Source organism: Macaca mulatta, chromosome 6 (assembly GCF_049350105.2).
Source record: "Macaca mulatta isolate MMU2019108-1 chromosome 6, T2T-MMU8v2.0, whole genome shotgun sequence".
NCBI classification, from domain to species: Eukaryota; Metazoa; Chordata; class Mammalia; order Primates; family Cercopithecidae; genus Macaca; species Macaca mulatta.
The window spans coordinates 138,470,330-138,492,468 of NC_133411.1; the positions used below are offsets into that span (position 1 = coordinate 138,470,330).

A 22,139-nucleotide genomic window follows, 5' to 3' on the forward strand; every position below is an offset into this window, starting at 1 on the left:
AGAACTTTCTAATTTTTTGCTGTTAGAGAAAATGTTCTATAAATATGGTTATATATGGTTGTAAACATGTGCTATAATAGTATTTATTTAGGGTAGATTAAAAAGTACTTGCTCTGTCAAAGGGTACACATATATAAAATACTGACAAATACTAGCAAACTGTTCTCCCTTTACTCACTTGTGGGACAAGTCTTCTGTGGAGGATCACCCTTTCTCCATATTTCTGTTTCCAGTGCCATAATAGTGAAAAATCACCCCACTAAAGGGAATATTTTATTCCTAAGTTACCTGGTACCATTTGGTTAATAAAGATTAAATGAGTGCTTCATGTAGTAAGGGAAAAAAATCCCTTTCTAGTTAGTGTAAAGATGATCAGGTATTTAGCTTTGTAAGAAAACTGTGAAAAATAGAATAACATAAGAAAAAATGTTAATCTCCATGGATTGCATGTTCTTATCCATATTTGACAGACTAAACTCAGAACCAGGCTCAGTTGTTAGTAAATGCTCATTGTAGATAACTAGTAAATGTTGGGGGTTGTGTGTGTACATTAGTAGGAAGAAATTTTAGCTCAGGGATCAAGTTCGGTGTCAGCTAAAATACATAATGCTTCTACAAATCCAAACCTATCTGAGGTCATATATTTGTTAAATTGTCCTGTGCAGTACAATAAAGTAAATAGTTTAAAGCTGACCTAGTTATGTTTCTGGGTTCATAGTAACAAAAACACAAAACATGTTCTCTTAGCTCTCAACTCTGTGATTTCTTAGGGCAATTTTCACATTTCTCATTGAAATCAGGGAGAAGGCATACATCTTTATGCCCTTTGGAAATACTCTTTAAAATTCAATTTTATTAATGATAGCTTTGCCTTTCCTATTTACAGAAATGCTTTTAGTTTACGTATAAAACATGTGAAAGTTAGTTTCAAACTAATGCCATTGGCAAGTAAGAGAAAATTTAATAAAACTAGAAATTGCAAAAATAACTTGATTTAATACAAATTACAGAATAATTTTTGAATGAATCATTTATAGGTATATCCCAAGGCACTATTAAACTCTACAGTGAGGCTCATTCTCAGTTGCATCTTCGTTCTTGGAAATTAAAGGCTACATTTCATTTTTTTCAACATAAATCAGAACTTAGGCAGATTTTATTGGCTTTCCCAGTTGCCAGAGTCTAATAGTATCATTTCTATAAACTCACATAATGAAACTCTATGATGCAGACTTCAGGCGCACATAATCTACATGAGCCAAAAATGAGAGAATTTGAATCCACATGATCAAAGGTCTAGTCAGCAAATAATCTCTATCCCCATCTTATAAAATAAATATTTGAATATTTTGAATTAGGAATATATTGGTGTTCTGCAAATAAGTTGATTATTGGAGAAATGAAGATTAAGACTTATAGTCTGATCTTTGGTTTATAATGCTGCTGGCTATTTTTCAGTTTTAGTGAGAGGTACTTCTAACGTTTCTGAATGAAAGAACTAGAGTTTGTTTGTTTGATTGTTTTTTGTAATGTGCTTTTTTCATTTGTTTGCTAAGTGAACAGAAATTGGCTGTGTGGTGGATTCTAAATACCCTTGACAATAAGCAGTGCATTTGTCATAGTTTTATCATGTTGTTTAATTACAGATGAAGTCCCATGTTTCACATTATATAAATCAAATAGTCATGTTGCAGCCTCTTGCATCATGATATGATGTATTATATATTTAGAAAAACCACCCCAAATCTCTTTCCCCCTACATCTGAATATACTTTTCACTTAGTGATTCTTGACCCTAAGGTGAAGATTTGATTTTATGTGGTTCTTTAATTTTTTGCATTGCCATTTTATTCAGTATCATCTGTTTCAGGTGTTTCTTTCTCTTTTTGTTTGCTGGCAAATGCAGTTGAAGAATAGAATTATTCAGTGTTTAATATAACTCCCCAGACTTCTTGCTCACTGCTCCTGGGACCCTTATCACATTACAGAGGTGATATGTTTTATCCACTTCTGTGCCTTTCAAGTAGAAGCCTATTTTATTTATCTCTGTTGTATCCTACCCCTTATTTAGTACATGGCATATTAGAGACACTTAATGTATCCCACAGTGTTCAGTTGTATAGGCCGTACACTACACAACAGTAGAGGAAGCCATTTATGTTGTGTATAATAAATGTGTCCATAGAATTATGCAGTATACAACTTCTACCACTAGGGATGGTATTCTTGTAAATGATCTCTATACTTTCCTATGCAGAGAAATGATATTTTGTCATTTATTTATAATAATAATGCTAGAAAACTTTTCCATTCATCTCCATCTATAGTTATATTGAGACTCTGAATATGTTTTGCTGCCAGGAGAAATTATTTTCCTTTATCATTAGGATATTATTTGTTTTGAGTCACAGAGACCAACTTTGCCTAAGTTGAGCAACAGAAGAAACGGTTGGCTTACTTTGATTCTACATTTTCAGAATCAAAGGAAGAACTGAAGAATCAGGCATCAGGAAAGATAGCAAAGAGGAAAGCTCTAGGCATCTCATCTACTGAGTTTTGATGATTCAGAGCCATTCATATTTTACTATATTATCTCTTTTCCATCCTCTGAAAACATGGGTTTCAGTGTGGGGGGATAATCCTATGATTGGAAGCTGATGACTAGAATACACCGACCAGAAAATATGATGCAATAGAAGGTGATTTCCCAGTGGAAAGATGCTAGGGAGTAGAGTTGGGGAAGGATAGGATTTACCTCAGTACTCTGAAGGAACCATTTGGCTTTGTAAAAACCTTCCCTTATAACCCTGGGAATAAATGTTCTGATTGAGACCAGTCTTATCTTGCCCAGACTTACAAGGTTTCCTGTTTTGTATCTTGTATATTGAAGGGAATGATGACTGCTTGGAAAAAGTAGTTGCATGCTGTTTACCATGGGAAAAGTTTAGGGTAGGGCAGCTATAGTGGTTATGTTTTATGAGATAAAATTTGGATGTATCTTCTCTCATTTATCTAGAGTTTTCCTTCTAGTTTTGGTACATATTTTCAGAAAGATATATATATTTACAATAAAAGGTATAAATATTAAAACTCCCAATACTGACTATCAAATTATTTACTTCATCAAAATTACTTTGCTTTCTTTCCTATTTACTTAAATAATTTACCAAAAAATGCATCTACTTTTCAACATCCATTCAGTTGGGTCAGTAGACTTTTAAGGAGTATGCAAGCAACCTAACAGGATTATATCATCTGTATACAAAAAAAGTTAAGATTAGTGTACCAAGTGCTGGCAGCCATCTTTAAATGATCAAGAATGGATTAACTAGGGTTGTTTTTTTTTTTTTCAGTTTAAGAAGGAGTTTCACTCTCGTTGTCCAGGCTGGGGTGCAATGGCATGATCTCGGCTCACCACAACTTCTGCCTCCTGGGTTCAAGTGATTCTCCTGCCTGAGCCTCTCGAGTAGCTGAGATTACAGGGATGCGCCACCAGGCCTGGCTAATTTTTTGTATTTTTTTTTTTAGTAGAGACAGGGATTCTCCATGTTGGTCAGGCTCATCTTGAACTTCCTACCTCAGGTGATTCGCCCACTTCGGTCTCCCAAAGTGCTGGAATTACAGGCATGAGCCAATGCACCCAGCCTGGATTAACTAGTTTTTGGATTTAGTAGAATACAAAAATAATAGCATATTTGAGAAAAACATTAAAATTTATACAAACTAGTAAAAACATGTTATACTATTTCTGTTGTCTGGAAATATACCGTAATTGGTAGACAGCACAGTGTAACATTACATTATGTCTACTGTGTTTTAGGGATAACCTACTCCCTCTCCAGTATAATGAAGTGAGTTTTGCAGTGGGCAGCAGGCCCTCTTTAGAGCAAAGGTTTCTCTCGATGCATTATAAAGGCAAACAGAGGTAGGGGAAGCATGGTCACTAAAACAAACTAAAGCCAGGTATTTGAGTGTGGAGTTAATTAAGTGAGGAAAGAGAGAAGAGATAACATGCAAGAGGGCCTGCGTCTTTGCCTTGCTTGAGTCCTAATGAAATACTGGAGAAGTGTTCTCAGCTAAGAGAACCACAGGACTAATACATCTTCCACTATACTTCATGAAGCAATTCATGTGATAACCTATCATATTTGAATTATTTTTGTTATTTATAACTAGAGAATGGTAAATGTATTCCTAAATTTTGGGTGTGATTTAAACGAATTAAGTTTGTATTAAGTTCAATTTGTGCCTTGTATTGAAAAGATATTATTTAAGATTATTGTTTATCTTCTCTATTTTAGCTCTGCCTTTTCCACATTACTCTCATAATTGAGTCTATATTTGTTTCATATAGCCATCTCCTTCAGAATTTGTCAGGAGAAATAGAGAACAATTTTAATAATATTGATATTAATATACTTCATCCCTATCTTATACTCATGGCTAGCAACAATTATTTTTTTCTATCTCCAACCATTTGCAAGAAAATAACAATTTTTAGTAATCACTAATTTTTTACAATAATTTATAAGTAAAATAATCCCCAGTTGTTGAAAGACATTTTTGAAAAACTATTAAATATCAACTGAACATCTTATTGAGGCAGGTCTGCAGTCTTTTAAAGCATTTGGTGAAAGTAGCTGCATGATGTAAAATGTAATAATAAAATAAGGCATATATGGCTTGTTTCTATATATATTTAGACCTAATGCTAACAATAAACTAATGTATTATTTTACTACACTTCATTCCTATATGATAGGTCACAGATTAAGTCCAGTTCTTTTAATTATGTGATAATCTGGCTGTCTAGATAATCAGAAAATGTTCCCATTATGAAGATCCATAAAGCATAGCAAAAAATACAATAAGCATACTTTTACATGTACAGATGAGCCAAAAACAAAGCAAGTTCTGGCAAGAAGTTTAGTAAGCATCTAAAGTAATGTGGTAGCTTCCCTGAGGGAGTTTTTTGAACTAAACAAATCTAGGTTTTTATGTTTTAATGAGTCTGTGCGAAGTAGGGAAGTGGAACTGAAATGATTACACACAACTAGAATTTGTAGATACTTAGATTCTTAATAAAAGTATGCACTGTTAAAAGTTCTGCCAGCAAGCACAGGTTGTGAACAAGGAAACATTCTGCCTCATCCATGACCCCAGGTTAGGACAAAAATGCTTCCTCCGGGTATTCATTACCATGAATTTGATTCAAAAATTGAAGCACTTAGTGAAAGTATATGCAAAACTGCTCTGAAGGGACTCTCTCTCAACTTACATCATGAGGCAACCACAATTAACATCCCACTGACTGAGTTCATAATAGAATTCCAAAATGACCAGTGACAACATATTCCATTTTAAGAACCCAGAGGCATATTAAAGAATAATAATTTGTAAAAAGTACTAACAGGGATTATAAAACCAGCATGTCCACCTAATTAAAAACAATAAAAAAATTTCAAAATATGAGAATAAGGTGTTTTTTGGGGGAAAAACAGTTTATCTGAAAATTGATGAAAATAAATGTTCTCGGGAAGAAATATGGAATATGGTACTTAAAATTTCAGTTTCTAAATTGAAAAGCATATTAGATCCAGCTGAAGAGAGCATTAGTGGATTGGATGATAGATCTGAGGGATTCTCCCAGCAGGCTACATAGAGTGGTTGAGAGATGGAAATACACAAAGGTGCCTGAGCGTTACAGACATCAGAATGAGAACTATAATATTCCTAAAGAAGTTATAGGAAAAGAGAATGGAATGTCAGAGGGATTAACTAAATAGATAATGGCAAGAATTTTTAAGTATTCATGGATCTTTAACTTGAAAATATACCAAGTACCAAAGAAGATAAATAAAAACAAAATCAGTACCTTGACTCATCTTCGTGGGACTGTAGAATCATAAAGACAGAAATAGTGTTAAAAATTAAGCAGAAAGCAATGCATGAAAAAAGGGCAAAAACTGTAATCAGAGACTTCTAATCAATATTTATGAATGCTAGAATAAAATGAAATGGTATCTTCAGTGTTTGAGAGTCAATAAAGTTGACTTTATAACAACTCAGTTACTGTTCAGTTATGAATAAATGCTAAATAATAAAAATGAAAGCAAAAGAAAATAACTAGGAAAGTTTACCATTCATAGATAGATCCTCATTGAAAGAGATACTGAAGAATGTACTTAAAAAGAATAGTGAGATGTCTAGAAAGTAAAGATAAAAGATATAACTGAGAAAAAAAATTGCTTAATAAAAAGGCAAATTGTTGCATAAACCCTGATGGTTTTTAAAAGCAACTGTCAAATTTTAGATTTGAAAAATCAAGATGGAACCATAATTTCAGATTAAAAACACATGAAAAATTGAAGGGAGAGATTGGATTAAAAGAATGTTATGTTCTTGCTTTTTTCAGGAGGAAGAGCTTTACACATTGTAAGGATATGTGGTAGGCAGGAAAAGTAACATTCCCTGCAAAGATGTTTATGCTCTAATTTCTAGAACCTGAAAATATGTTATCCTGTATGGAAGAAATGACTGTACAGATGTGATTATATTAAGGATCTTGAGGTGGTGAGATTATCCTGGTGTGAGGAAAAGAGAGAGGAGAGTCAGAGAGGGTCGTATGATGATGGAAGCAGGGGGCAGGGTGATGGAATTGTTGGCCTTCAAAATAGAAGGAGGCCCTGAGTCAAGAAACCTGGGTAGCCTCTGGAAGCTAGCGAAGGCAAGGAAACATATTCTCATCTAGAGCTTTCAGAGGGAACATGATACTGCTGACACATTGATTTTAGTGCAATAAAGCCCGTTTCAAACTTCTGGCCTTCAGACTGTAAGTTGAAGTTTTGTGTTGTTTTAAGCCACCAAATTTATGGAACTTTTACAGCAGCCATAGAGAACACATATATCATACTTTAAAATGTAAAAGGAATCACACATCAACCACAATTTAATGTTACTTTCAAAGTAGCCAAAAAAAAGTGAGTGAAAAATAAAAGGAAGAAAGAGAAAAAGAAGAACAAAGAAATAGAACTTGGTAAATAGAAATCATAAATAATAGAAATCCAAATATATCAACAAGAAAATAGAAAAGGATTAAATTCATTTATAAAGATATTATATAACTAGCTTTTAAAATTTTCGCTATGTACTCTTTATAAGAGACTCAGAGAAAATGGATGTTAACAACAAAATGAAAGCGATAGGACAAGCAAATACTAATGCAATACTGTATATTAATATTTGTTAGTATCAGACACAATCCACCTTAGCAAAGTAAACATATGGATTTTACATGATAATAAAAATAATAGTTCAAAATAAACAAACTTAGAGACTGAGTACTTAATAAACAATAAACTTTGAGATAAACAAAGCAAAAATTAGAATCACAGGGAAACATCAAAAAAATTATAACCACAATGGAATTTTAACAGTCTTTTCTCGGTACCATGTAAAAATCAATCCAGAATTGATTATTCTATGTAACAATTGTATATCAGAGCTTTTAAGAGCTAGATGGAACTGCACTCCAAAAAAAATATATACATTTCTAATATACAAGGAACATTTGCGAACACACATACACACACACATATATATACACATATACAGATATATGTATGTATTAAATCACAAATACTGCTAATGAGCCAAGCAAGATGTGAACTGAAAGCTAACCATTATCAAGATCAACGTAGACTTCATTGGTGAATAGGCAAAAGTATTGTGCTTTAATTTTAAAAGTCTTTTTTTTTTATCATTTAGATACAGCTTTCAGATCCTGTAACAAACAGAGGAAATTTTTTTTAAAAGATAATTTTACTTTCTCATTTATGTACACACAAAAGACCTATTGTAATATTGTTTGTGATAGTAAAAATTGTATAGAACCTAAAAGCTTATTGCTAAGAAGTTGCTTATATTATGATACACTAATAGCAGCAATAAAATAATCCCCAACAAAACATCACAACTAACTTTTGAGAGCTTACTTTGTGTGTGGCATTGTTTTAAATACCTTATATGTGTTAACTCATTCCCCTTGCACAGTGACCTAGGTTTTTAAGGTTTTATGTATGTTAAATCATTTAAATTGAAGAATAAACCTAGGTGGTAGATATTATTACTATCTTTATCTTTTTGATGAGGTGACAGAGGCACAACAAGGCTAAATAAGTTGCCTAAGTTCACGTAGCTAGTAAGAGGTAGATTAAAAGTTTTGCTTTCATATATTCTGCCTCCAAATCTCATAACTTTTATTAAGATATATTAAATTATGTTCTATGAAATCCTAAATAATTGATAACAAAAGTGAAGCATTCTTAGGAATGCTAGGATATAGTTTCAGATAAAGAGTAAAAATTATAAAATATTATACATAGTTAGATCCCATTTATGTAAAATAATAATTTCCTTATACCATTCTTTTAAAAATTTTGCCAGTCTTATGACATAAAATATTATGTTGTTTTAAGGTGTATTTCTAACATTTAAATCTTCTATCTGGAAATAATTTTTGTGTTACATGAAGTAGGTGTCTTCCAGTAATTTTTCAAATGGAAAGCCTTGTCCCAATACCAGATACTATTTTTTGTAATAAAATAATAGAATACTGTAAAATTCAAAACAAGATGGGATCTTACTTTTGAAATATTGTCCATAATATGGGAACTGTCTAATGTCTGAGGATTAATTATATCATGTACAAATGTGCTATAAAATTTAATCTTCCATATCTTAGAATTAAAAATCTTATTCACAATTTTATTAGATTCTTGGAGATAACAGATGTGTTTCAATTACTCATATAACTATTAAAAATGAGTCACATGATGTTTTGTTTGTAGAAAATAATTTATCTTTATTTCAATTTTCTATTTTTCTTTCTAGGAAAGATTTCTGTGTGCACAAAGATGAACCATGTGATACTGTTGGTAAGTATAAAAATTCTCACACTTTTGGAGTTCTGGAGAACTTGAACACATCACTTGTTTAAGTATATGAAATTATTTGTGTTCTGGTTATAAAGGAATAACTTCAAAATGTCAGACATACATATTTTCTACCTATATGTTTAATCGTTTGTCAGCACTTCAGTTATTAACTAAATAGCTTAAAGACACATGTATCAACTATATGTAGGAGATAATCTTTAAGTGATGCTTTGAGGCTATAATCAGTCTTTTTTTGTTATTTTCTCAGAGATACACACATGAGTTTGATAAAATTTTATTATTATTAATAACCCAAGACAAAATATATTAATGACATTGTGATTGACTAATTTGCAGGATAACAGATTGTTTTTTATGTGTGTTTAAAAATCTTTGCAGACTGTGTCAAAATGAACTGCTGATTCAGTATGATTCTTCTTATGTAAAGTGGCAAATTTTTCACCATTTGTATTAGATATCTAAAGTGCCTAAAACAGAACCATATAGCCAACAGAATTCATGAAACCACTGTTCTAATTTTGAGAGAATGGCCACATATATTTTCATGTTTTAAAATGTATCCATATAAATATAAATGTATCTATCCAAAGATACCCCAATCTCTCTCTATATATATATATATTTAATTTTAAGTTATGTAGCTGTGTGTAACAATATATTGTTGGTAAGGTACATTTAAGAGTTGTAATCTAATTTTGGCATATCGTGTAGGGTTCATTTCTATAAGATGAGCAATATTTTAACTTGACCATTTTGTTGTGTCATTTGTTTTTTATAAAGTGAACAATAATAAACAATAAATAAACAATAAATAAAAGGGGGCAGAAACAGAACATAGGGATATTAGTATTTTAAAAGATAATTCTAACCAGTTCCATTAACCTAATTTTTCATCAACCTCCTCATATGTTTAACATCTTGGATAATATAAGGATTTTTGACATGTATTATTCATAAAACTTACGATGGAAAGTAGTTATAATAATGTAAAGTGGATGATGATGGAATCAAGGGAATATTTGGTTCAGAAGGAGCTGTCAGCATAAAAAGAGCTGGGCACCTAAGGAAAAGTGGAATTGATGTAGGGACCATCTTCCTACTGTTGACTCTCTTGCCTGCTTCCCCTCCAGTTTTCTTCTTTTCCTGTCTGAATCTCCAGAAATTAAAACTTAGTATCTAGTTTTTGTTACCCTAACCATGGAAGCTTTTGATTACCAGTAAAACTTGTCTCAAAATAACAACCTCTTCTTTCATGCAAGCAGCAATGTTGCCCCCATTTATTATTATTAAAGCCTTCTTTAATAGGGACAGCTCACATCTTGCCTTGCTCGAGTACATGTGAGAAATCAGCAACTCAGGTGACACCTTCCATAGCTATACACACGAACTGACTCTTTATAGCCTGTAAGCAGCTACTAATAAGAACCAATTTCTGTTTTGATAACAACAGAATTTCACATCTTGCTAAATCTGCTAATTCAAAATTGTGTGTATATTTGTGATATGGTATATGTAAATTTTATTTTCTAATTTAAAACACATTTGCGTAATTGAGTACCTCAGTGTGTTCTGATAATCAGAGTATGTAAGATTTGGCAGGAAAGCAATTTATTGAGTCTTTGGCTCTATTTGTCCTGTTCATTAAGATCTTCAAAAAAATCAGTTTAAAATATTATAGCATAGGGTGTGAAAATTCCAGTGCCCTTCCTGAATTTTGTTTTGCTGATTCCTTAGGTTGTCATCGGCACCTCTGGCATCACTAAAGCCTAGTTCTCTCTTCGTATCTTATGGCAGATTTTTTTCCTTTAGCCCAAATATAGATGGGATCTTTCCCTATGTAGTCTTGAGCAGAGTGAAAATATGAAATATTTCTTCAAGACAGATAAAATGAAAACTTATAGCAACCAAGTCAAAGTAATCTGTTTTACCCAAACCCCACGAAAACCTTCTTGTCACACTACCTATGCCTATGTATAGAGTCATATACAGTCAGCCCTCTGTATCATGGACTCCAACCACTTGTGGTACAAAAATATTTTGTCTAAATAAAAATATGAAGTAAAATGCAGCAATAACAAAAATACAAATTAAAAATAATGCAGTATAACCACTATTTACATAGCGCTTACCTTGTAAGTGCTAAGTATTATATTAGGTATTAAAGGTAATCTCGAGATGATTCAGATTATAGGAGAGGATGTGTATAGGTTATAATCAAATACCACCCCATCATATAAAAGGAATTGAGCTTTCATGGATTTTGTTATCTGCAAAGAGTCTTGGAACTAATCCCTCATGGATACAAAGGGACAACTATATTAATAAGATTTATAAAGACATTTGTGAGACATAGACACTGTGATTGCCACCTCATCATCCATGCATCTACCACTGTGTAGCCGCAATGCTATGTTAGGAAAGGATAGCCCTGGGGGTTGGGTCATGATTTGTCTGGGCCTATCATGGGGATTGTTTCAGGACCATAGGCCTAAGCCAGTCAGCACATGCCATTGCCCAAGTGGAGACATATGATCTGTTCCCTATATTTGCCTCATGAAGCTGAAAAAGGTAGCATTTTTGATGGTTAGAGCTTGATCATTTATGCCTCCACTGGATATAAATAAGGAAGGATGCAACCCTTATCACTGTAATCAGGAAGGAAACCATCCTTGTGATGAACCTGACATCACATACTGCAGAATGAAGAGATGGAAAGTATCTTTCTCTTGGATAACATTGTTGAATCCTCCAATCCTGGAGCCCGGTCTAATGTTTGGGTTTCTGAATATGTGAGTCAGTATATCCTTATTACTAAGCCAGTTTAAGACTTTTACATTCCTTGTAGCCTAAGGCATAAAAATCTTCCCTGATGCTCATATTTTCATTTACAGGGCAAGAAAAATATGGGGCAATATTAATAACCTCTACTGTTATTAAGAGAAAATGCTGGTAAACTGCTCTGTGACTTCTTAAAAAATTAAATGAGCATGTATATAGCTTATCAATCATCTTAATAGCTATCAATCTCTAGTAAAACAAAGCTGAAGTGATTTAGGGTTAACATCAATAAAAGGTTTATGCATACACATTTTAAAATCGCTTCATATAATCCAAAGGGATATATTTTTTGGTAGATGCTTTTAAGTCATTGTATACTTCTTTTCCCTTTTATCTATAACCAATGTGAAGTCAGCCATTTTACTTTTAATACTATAATGAAAATATGGAGAGAAGAAAGAGAAAGGAAAGAAGTGGATTTAGTATTTATTAGTTTGGATCATGTAGGGTTGAATGATGACTTTAAGATGCTTCTCCCTACTCTCCTAGGCATAGTAAGAGGAAAGAACAGCACTTAGAGGATTTGAATGTATATTATTAGTGTGAGTTATAAATGGAGAGGAATGCTTATATTTTCAAAGCAATGGTAAGATTTATGCTTTGCATTGTAATGCAAACAGTATTTTCATGGACATTGTCTCATTTAATTCCATCGAAATCTGAACTCTCTAGTTTTGTTATCATTATTATTTTACAGATGAAGAAAGCCCTGAAAAACAAACGGATCATAGATTTTGAAGTCAGATATCCAGATTTAAATCAAGTCTATGCTACTTATTAACTATGTGAATGTGGGCACACTAACACCTTGAAAGCTTGGATTCCTCACCTTTAAAATAGAGGCTACATCTTCTGTCTCACAGAATGTTGTGAAACTGTGACAGTTGCAAAGCAGCTAGTTAATTGGCATTTCATCTGCACCAGTTTCTATCACATCCTCTTATTCCCCGTGGAGAGGTTACAGATTTGCCCAGAATCACTGATAGTAAATGGTAGTGCTAGACTCTACCTCAGATCTTCTGACTGTACTGTCACCTCTCTTTTATAACATAATTCATTTTTATGCCATAGATAAAAATACAACTAGAAAACTGAATGTGAGAAAAAATGTCTTCAGATGAAGATACAGAATTAAATTGGAAATGACAAACACAAACTTTGAAATAATTTTATTTACCAGTATTTCAGCTTTAAAACAATAGGATATTGTGCTCATTTGCTGAGTCAAAATGTTTGTGCATTTTAAATAAGTTGGGCTATATTAATGTTATGGAATATTGTTAAGTAAGTGTTTTCGTTGATAAATTATAGTTATTTACTAAGCTTATATTTGAAAAGCTACATAGGGGATAAAAAGTAAAAATAATTTTTACCACCTTCTCAATTACACATTTTTTTCCTGTTGATTTAGTTATGTAGATGGTTTGGTGGGTCAGTAGGTAGGTATGTAGATCATGGAAGAAAACACATGGTATTATATGTTTTAATCCATTAAAATATCAATTTTAAAACATGTGCATTTATCTTTTTTTTTCTTTTGATTTTTCTGAGATGGAGTCTTGCTCTGTCGCCCAGGTTGGAGTGCAGTTGCGTGATCTTGGCTCACTGCAAGCTCCACCTCCCAAGTTCACGCTATTCGCCTGCCTCAGCCTCCCGAGTAGCTGGACTACAGGCACCTGCCACCATGCCTGGTTAATTTTTTGTATTTTTAGTAGAGACAGGGTTTCACCATGTTAGCCAGGCTGGTCTGGATCTCCTGACCTTGTGATCCGCCCGCCTTGGCCTCCCAAAGTGCTGGGATTACAGGCGTGTGTTTACCTTTTAAATCCCTGAAATTAGGATTCATTTTGCAATGAATGGCTTACCAGGGTTGTCATAGTTTAATTTAAAGTTTTTAAAATCTTACATTGAATGAACTATGGTAGTATATTTAAATTTTAAGGGAAATAAAGTGTATTTCATTATGCAAGTGGAACTATCTCTTTGCTGCTATTGCTTATGAAGTTGCCTTAATTTTTGTGGTAGGCAGAATAATGGTCCTTAAGAGCGTATTTGCCCCAGTCCCTGGAATTTATGAAGATGTTAGGTTACAAAGCAACAAGGAATTAAGGTAGTAGATGGAATTAAGGCTGCCAGCCAACTGACCTTGAAATAGGGAGATTATCCTGTATTATCATGGTAGGCCCAATGTTGTCACAAGAGTTCTTAAAAGTGGGAGAGTGAGGCAGAAAAGTTCTGAGTCAGAGGGAGACATGATTACTAAAGAAAGACAGAGATGCAGTATGAAAAGGATTCAGCTCATCATGGATGGTTTGAAGAATGAGGTTACTAGTGAGGAAATGTGAGCAGCTTCTAGAACATGCAAAAACAAGGAAATAGAATCTTCCCTGGAGCCTACAGAAGTGAACACAAACAGCCTTTTCAACACTTGATTTTAGCCAGTGAGGTCTGTGTCAAACTTCTAACCTAGAAAACTGCAAGAGAATAAATTTGGATAGCTTAAGCCACTGAATTTGCAATAATTTTTACAGGCAGCCATGGAAAACCAGTACACTTTCTAAGTAATATTGCCTCCATCATTTAGAGAAAGAATAAAGAAACGTAATGATTTCAAGTCTTTAAACTGTGGTATCAACAATTCTGTTTCTATGGTTAGTTTTGAGAACTGGTAAAAAGATTAGATAAAAAGTAGTAATTGGTACCATGATATAAAAATATTTGTAAGGAGTAACAAACTCAGGTTCTGTTAACAAATATGATTAATTATAGTTAACCATTTCTAGCTGAGGGATTAGCCAAAATAACGACAACAAAAAATAGTCTGTATCTTCTTTTAACTATGAAATAAATTGAATCAGTTCTTTAAAATCTACCCACGGCTGAGCACAGTGGCTCCTGCCTGTAATCCCAGCTCTTTGGGAGGCTGAGGTGGGCAGGTTTTTTGAGGCCAGGAGTTCGAAACAAGCCCGGGCAACATGGTGAATCCCCATCCCTACTACAAATATACAAAAAAAAAAAAAAAAAAAAAAAAAAAAAAAAAAAGCTGGGCATGGTGGCACGCACTTGTAATCCCAGCTACTTTGGAGGCTGAGGCAGAAGAATTGCTTGAATCCAGAGGTGGAGGTTACAGTGAGCTGAGATGGCACCACTGCACTCCAGCCTGGGCAACAGTGAGGCCCTGTCTCAAAAAAACTTATAATAAAATAAAAATAAAATAAAATCTACCTACAAAAATACCAGGCTCTGATGATTTTGTAGATGATTTCTATGTTCCAAAGATGGATCATTTTAATGTTATACAAACTATTTTAGAAAATAGAAAATGGAGAGATTAAAACTATAGAAATGTCTTACTAAATCCTAAGAGGATAGGGTAAAACAGAAAAATGATAAGCCCTTCTTTATTAGGAAAGAAATGAAGAAAGTCAATTAAATATTAGCAGATATTATCTTACAATGAATGCATTTTTTAAATAACCAAGTATGGTTATTTTATTGCAGATTTATTCCAGAAATGCAAGGGTAGTTTAGCATTAGAACATCTTAAAATGTAACTACGTATTCCAATTAAAGATAAAAACCATATGATCATCTTGTTTGTATAAAGAAAATGCCTTTCATACGATTCAAAACACATTCATGATAAAAACTCTTGGCAAAGCAGGGAAAAGTAGGAACTTTATTAACCAGTAGAAATCACTTACAAAACAACTTGTAAATATCTTTCCTTTTAAACAGTGGAGCATTAAAAGCATTCCTTTTAGAATCAGAAACAAGGAAACAACTCTGCTACTACCACTTCTATTCAACAATGCACTGAAAATTTTAGGCATTACAATAAACTAGATAATACTATTATCTACATAAAGAATAAAACAGATTATGGAATTATGAGAAATAGTAGGAGAATTTAATTGGTAGTTAGATATCAAATCAATATGCAGTAACAAATTGCATTTTGTTTTAGTCATAGGCAGTAAGAAATTAAAACTTCTGTGTATTTTATGTAAAATATGAAATATATTGAAATATATCTAATGACAAGTATGTAAAACATATGGAGAATATTATAGACTATATTACAATTCAATAAAGAAGACCCAACTTGATGAAGAGATATACTCTACTCATAAGACTAAATATGATACAAATGTTCATTTCCCTCAAACCGATCTATTAATACAATGCATTCCATTAAAATTCTAACAAGAGTTTTGAAGGAACTAGACATGATTGATTCTAAATGTATAGAGGAACATAGGTCTGAAAATTGCCAAGATATTGGTGAAGAAAGAATATGGGAAGGAGGGAAACCTGTGCTATCAGATACCAAGATATAGTACACAGTAAATATGAAAACGCAGTTGCCCGTATTTGGAAATCGATGTATACTGCAGATCACTGGGTAAGGCATAGTTCAATATGTGATGTTAAGATGGTTATTCACATGAAAAAAAATTGAGATTAATTCTGTATGGTTTAAATTTGTAAAAACAGGAATCTATTTCTGAAGAAGAGACAGATTTCTTAAAGAGTACACAAAAATGTTAATCATACAGGAACTATATTAGTATTTAAAATTTATGAATATTAAAAGACAGTAATGAAAGTGAACAAAAGCAAGCTTCTATCAGGGAGAGGATACCATATTTCCTGGATTTTAAAGTATCTTCAATTTTCATTGATTTCAACACATACCCTTAGTTTATATATCACTAAATAAATAAGACAATGACCAATTTTAATTCTAAGAATTATTGATTTCAAGACATTACAATGTGAAATAAGGTGAATCTTAGAATTATTGATATATATTAATAGTATTTCCAATATGTGTAACCAACAAAGTATTAGAACCCAGAGTATAAAAACAAATTTTCTGAATCAGTAAGAAACAGACAGGGAAGTAGACATGCCAAATAGGGCAAAAGACTCTAAAGACCATTTTTGGAAGATAATACATCAAGGGTAAATTTAAAAAAATAAAATGGTAAGATGCCCAACTTCATTAGTAGTAAAGGAAATGAACATTCAGATCACAAGCAGATTTCTACCAGTGGGATTGATGAAATTAAAATCCTACATTATAAAGTGATGGCAAGTATGTGAATCCATGGAAACAATGTGCTTCAGGAGTGAATTTAAATTGATATAATCACTTTAGAGAACTTTGGGCAGTATTTAGTAAAACTGGCATTTGTACAACTTGACATCAATTAAATTCTTACAAATACACCTTAGAGAATCCTATGTGCATTAAAGACATGTTTACAATAGAAATGCAAACATATATCCAAGTCCAAAGTTTATCTTTTATTTTCTCTCAGGAATATAAAGCCCTTGAAACATTCTATATCCCCTGTCCTTATTGTAGGCTGTTACCATTTTTTTAAACAACTTATTTGATTTTTAAAACACACAAGATGTTATGGTTTTCTACAGTCAATGCTCAATTAGATTTATTCACATATTTATTATTTTATTGGCTTTTATTAGTTCTTCGTTCTTTCTTACAAACCAGTTCTCTCTCCTAATCTTACTTTCCTCCTATTGAAGCAATATTTATTAGAATTTCCCTTAGTAAAAGTCTACTGATGACACACACTTAAGTTTTTGTTAGTATGAAAATGTCTTAATTTTACTTCAATTCTTGAAAGATATTTTAAGTGAGTATAAAATCCCAGGATTCTGGATACCTGTTTGGTATTTTTGTTTTTTCAGCACATTTTGAAGATTTAGTTGACCTGTCCTTCGGCATCCATTGTTGCTCTTGAGGATTTAGCTATCAGTCTAACTTATTTTAATGCCATCTGTCCTACAAAAACAAAACAAAACAAAATAAAAACAGAGTCTAGGCTAAAAAGTAGACAGGTTTTCATGCTGTAAATTTTTTTTTACGGAGCAGATTGTTTTTCTTATCATTTTGTTGAGTTAATTATTTGTGTGGGAGGGTGGAGAAAGATGGTATCTTCTCCCACTCACTTTAATTAGAAGTTTCAGTTTGGAGATCTCACCTTGAACAGGCATTATCTTTGTTCCAGTGCAATGGCTAAGGCTGAACATTTTGGATCTGAGACTGGTAAATGCCTATAGGCAATCAGCACATCGGTGCCAGCTCAGAACTCTTCCCTGCTTTTCCTTCAGCCCATGGAAGGATTTCCTTTAAGAGTGAACTCAGCTATGCATTTAAGATGATTTTTGTTATTTTTACTCCATCATTTATATGTTCAGGTGATTTGCAACCAGACTTTTCTCACTGCTGAAAGTGGAATTTCAAGAAAAACTTTTAAAGTACTACTGTACTTTATGTGTGTATTTTTATACATACGTATGTTTATACATTTGTTTATACATCTTGCAGCAACACTTAGTCACGCAATCCAATTTGCTCAACATTCACATGTGTTGTGACACTAACTTGGGTAATTGGTTTTATAGTTAAGATGTCTCCACAAGTTTTTTTTAAAGAAATAGTCTTAGACACTTTGGGAGGCCAAGGCGGGTGGATCACGAGGTCAGGAGATCGAGACTATCCTGGCAAACACAGTGAAACCCTGTCTCTACTAAAAATACAAAAAAATTTAGCTGGGCGTGGTGGTGGGCGCCTGTAGTCCCAGCTACTCAGGAGGCTGAGGCAGGAGAATGGTATGAACCCAGGAGGCAGAGCTTGCAGTGAGCTGAGATTGTGCCATTACACTCCAGCATAGGTGACAGAGCAAGACTATGTCTCAAAAAAAAAAAAAAAAAAAAAAGTTTTAGAAACTGTTTTAGAGATGTTCAGATTGTATGCTACAAGGTAGTAATTTTAAACTTTTTGGTCTTTGTACTCCTTTACATTATTGAATTATTTAAGATCCCAAATAGATTTTTATGTAGGTTACATTTATCAATTATTGTTGTCTTAGAAATTAAAATAAATTCTAGAATCATTTTGATTCATTTAAAATTAATAAACTCATGAAATGTTAGCATAAAGGACATGCATTCATAATTTTTACAAAAATTAGCTATATTATCTAGAACAATAAAAATAGTGAGAAGACATAGCTTTGTTTTATATTTTTGAGAGTCTCTTTGTTTGGGTTCTAGAAGACAGCTGAATCTCATATCTCATATCTGCTTCTGCATAAGGTGTTTCTGTATGTTATTATGGTTGACTTGTATGAGGAAAATGTGACCTTACCCAGAATGTTGTTGAAAAATGGAGTACTATTTTCAGATTATTGTGCATTTTCTAAAACCCATGTCAGTGTTTTAAAAGTTTGTGGAATGGGACAATGTAGAATCTGAAAGCACAGAATGAACTTTCACACTCTAGTATATTAATATCTATTGGTATATCTTATAATTTAAATGGATGTTTTAACCCTGCATGGCTTTTTAGTATCAATTATCTATTGATTGGAATATATTAGTTCACTGAATTAGGCAGATCTTCTAAATGTTGACGCATTTCACCCTACTATCTATCTACCTATCTGTCTATCTATCTATCTAATCTAATCTTATCTATCTGTTAATATCACCACCTATATTATCAGAAAAGTCTTTAAGTTTTGAGAAGCTGTCAAGCTCATGGTGACAGATGAAAGTTTTCCAATATTCTAATTTTTCACTTGAAAACTTGAATTTTATTATTGGCAAAAGAAATAGTCATAATACCATAAGTTGGTTTTCATAGAGTGACAAGTTCACTTTGTTCATTTTTAGGCAAGTATTGCTCAGATTTCCAAGTCTGAATACTGTTTGTCACTTATTCTTTCAATGAAAAAATGATGCTTCCTGAAAAGCACAGCCATCTCAGCTCATAACTGAAACAATTTCACAATACTTTTAACTGAGAGATCATATTTTAGTCTGCAACAGAAATGCTTTATCCATACTTGTTTTTTTGTTACACAAAAATATTTTTAAAATATATATACTCAAGTGTTCAGATTTGATAAAATGAATAAATGCTACTGCTACATCTGGAAATTTTGAAGTGAAATTGTCATGGTACCCCTCCTGGGAGTAAGTGGCAGTGAATAAAATGACTGACATGAAATTGGTGCCACTGCCTTGACTAGGCAATTTTACCTACCATTACTTTGGCACCATCACTACAAACGTCAACACAGTTTTAACTTTCCATATACCTCTTGAAAAGGTCTTAGAGGACCCACTCAAAAGGTCTTATGGACTCCCAGGTTTCTGCATAACCCTCTTTGAGCAATTCTGCCATAAGCTGAGAATGATTGATAATCAATGGGGATAGTCAGTGTTTACGTGTGTGTGTGTGTGTGTGTACACACGTTTCATGAGACTTTTTAAGGACTTTAATGTATAGAAAATTGGAAAATACTTAAAGCTGGCAAAGATAAATGCTGATTGAATGAGTTTTCTGCTATGAATATTCCTCCAATACTTGTGGATAAGAGAGGCTGTGTATCCTCTACCACCAAGTTCCCAGCTCTGTGATGCTCTGACTCCCCCAGGCATTCTATGGAAACTTAGTTGCTTCAACATCCTAACTTTTTTTCTTCTGTCTTTGAGCAGTTTGGAATGATCCAGGTTATTCTTCTCTATGCTTCTGAATATTCTGATTTTATGTACTTGACATATTGTCAGGTATACAGACCACCCAGGAAGCAACTGCCAAAAAGAAGCATATCCATACACTAAAACATATTTAAATAGCCCTTTATGTCAACACTGTACTGTGAGAATCTCCAGACACTTCCCTTTCCAAACACCAGTACATTCTTCATACCACATTGCAGCAGAAGTAGTCATTTTTGCTGGGTGAGAAGAGGTTAAGCTCATTTTTAAGTAGCTTAATTTTTGTTAAACAGCAATTTGGCATTTTCTTTTGCATCATGGCACCTCAACCATAGAGAATCTCAGGGACTTAAAATACTTAAAGCAATTATTGAGGTCATCTTTTTACTTTAATACCTTTTATGATAGAACTATACTGTTTGTACTGAAAAGCCTTGTTAGTTCAATATGCAATATTTTGACATTTTTAAGCCTTTGGACTAGGCAAAGACTAGGTTAACTTTTGTCTACATGAATCTTAGTTTCTAAATGAATTAGTAGTGTAATTCAGTATTCATGGGAGTTCCAATACATTTATTGGGGATTTACTATATTCAAAGTCCAATGTCAAGCTCTATGATGGATTCAAGGTTGACAATCAGATTTTTGCCCACTCAGTCTAGTGGGACATATACTTTTGCAGAAGAAATTAGCAAGCATATTAGAAGCCTGTGCCAACCTTCAATGGGTAAAATTTTATAAAAACGATTTTTTGAAAATTTTTTGAATATTCAGAGGTCTTCACATTTATGAGAGATCTTTTGTGATAATGCGCTGCTCAATGATTAACACAGGAAGTTTCAGATATGCAAATAGAATATATTCAGTGTGGTAGTCTCACAGAATTCTTAGTAATCCCAAGATTTCTGACCCCTAGCTATTCAATCAAATGCTAATCTAAGTACTGCTGTGAAGGAATTTTGCAGAGGTAATTAAAGTTTTTCAGTTTACCTTAAGACATGGAGATCTAACCAGGTGGAACTTTTTTGTTTGTTTGTTTTGGTTTGGGTTTTTTAGACAAAGTCTTGCTTTGTCACGCAGGCTGGAGTGCAGTGGCACAATCTCAGCTCACTGGAACCTCTCCCTCCCGGGTTCAAGCGATTCCCCTGCCTCAGCCTCCTCAATAGCTGGGATTACAGGCAGGTGCCACCATGCCCAACTAATTTTGTGTATTTTTAGTAGAGATGGGGTTCCAGGCGAAACTCTTAAAGCAGAAGCAAGGCACTGAATTGTACCAACAACCTGCATGAGTTTATAAGCTGATACTTTCCATAACCTTTAAACGAGAGCACAGCCTGAATGATATCTTGACTTTGCCCTTGTGAGACCCCCAAGCAGAGAACCCAGTCAAGCCCACCCAGACTTCTGACCTATAGTAATGTGGGATAATAAATGGGTGTTACTTTAAGCTGTTACATTAGTGATAATTTGCTATGAAACAGTAGAAAACTAGCTCATTCTGACTAAAGGATGCGTATTATTTCATATTAATGGGGGCTTATATACAGGAAGAAAACAAGTCTATGTTGGATGCAAGTATATACATGATCCTTGTTGAGGACATAATAAGAAGGAAGAAAATGTTAAGAAATAAAAGTTAAGGGGAGAAATTCAAAGAAAGATTTTCATTTATCGTATCTGATGAGACAGTAAAACAGCAAAAGGATTTTAAGAGGATTTGGAAGGACTTCATACAATTCTGTAATCATTCCAATTTCTCCATATTTAATATTCATTTCCTTTGTCTCATCAGTGATGAACAAA

At 33.2% G+C, this 22,139-nt stretch overlaps 1 protein-coding gene across 1 annotated transcript in view; it reads left to right on the forward strand.

Annotated features, from left to right (window-relative positions):
- ADAMTS19 (ADAM metallopeptidase with thrombospondin type 1 motif 19) overlaps positions 1-22,139 on the forward strand; it is a 282,768-nt gene that overhangs the window by 85,621 nt on the left and 175,008 nt on the right. Inside the window, exon 7 of the mRNA XM_001099247.5 lies at positions 8,893-8,936. Within this exon, the coding sequence (XP_001099247.4) occupies positions 8,893-8,936 (44 nt within the window). The remainder of the gene's footprint in view (positions 1-8,892; positions 8,937-22,139) is intronic.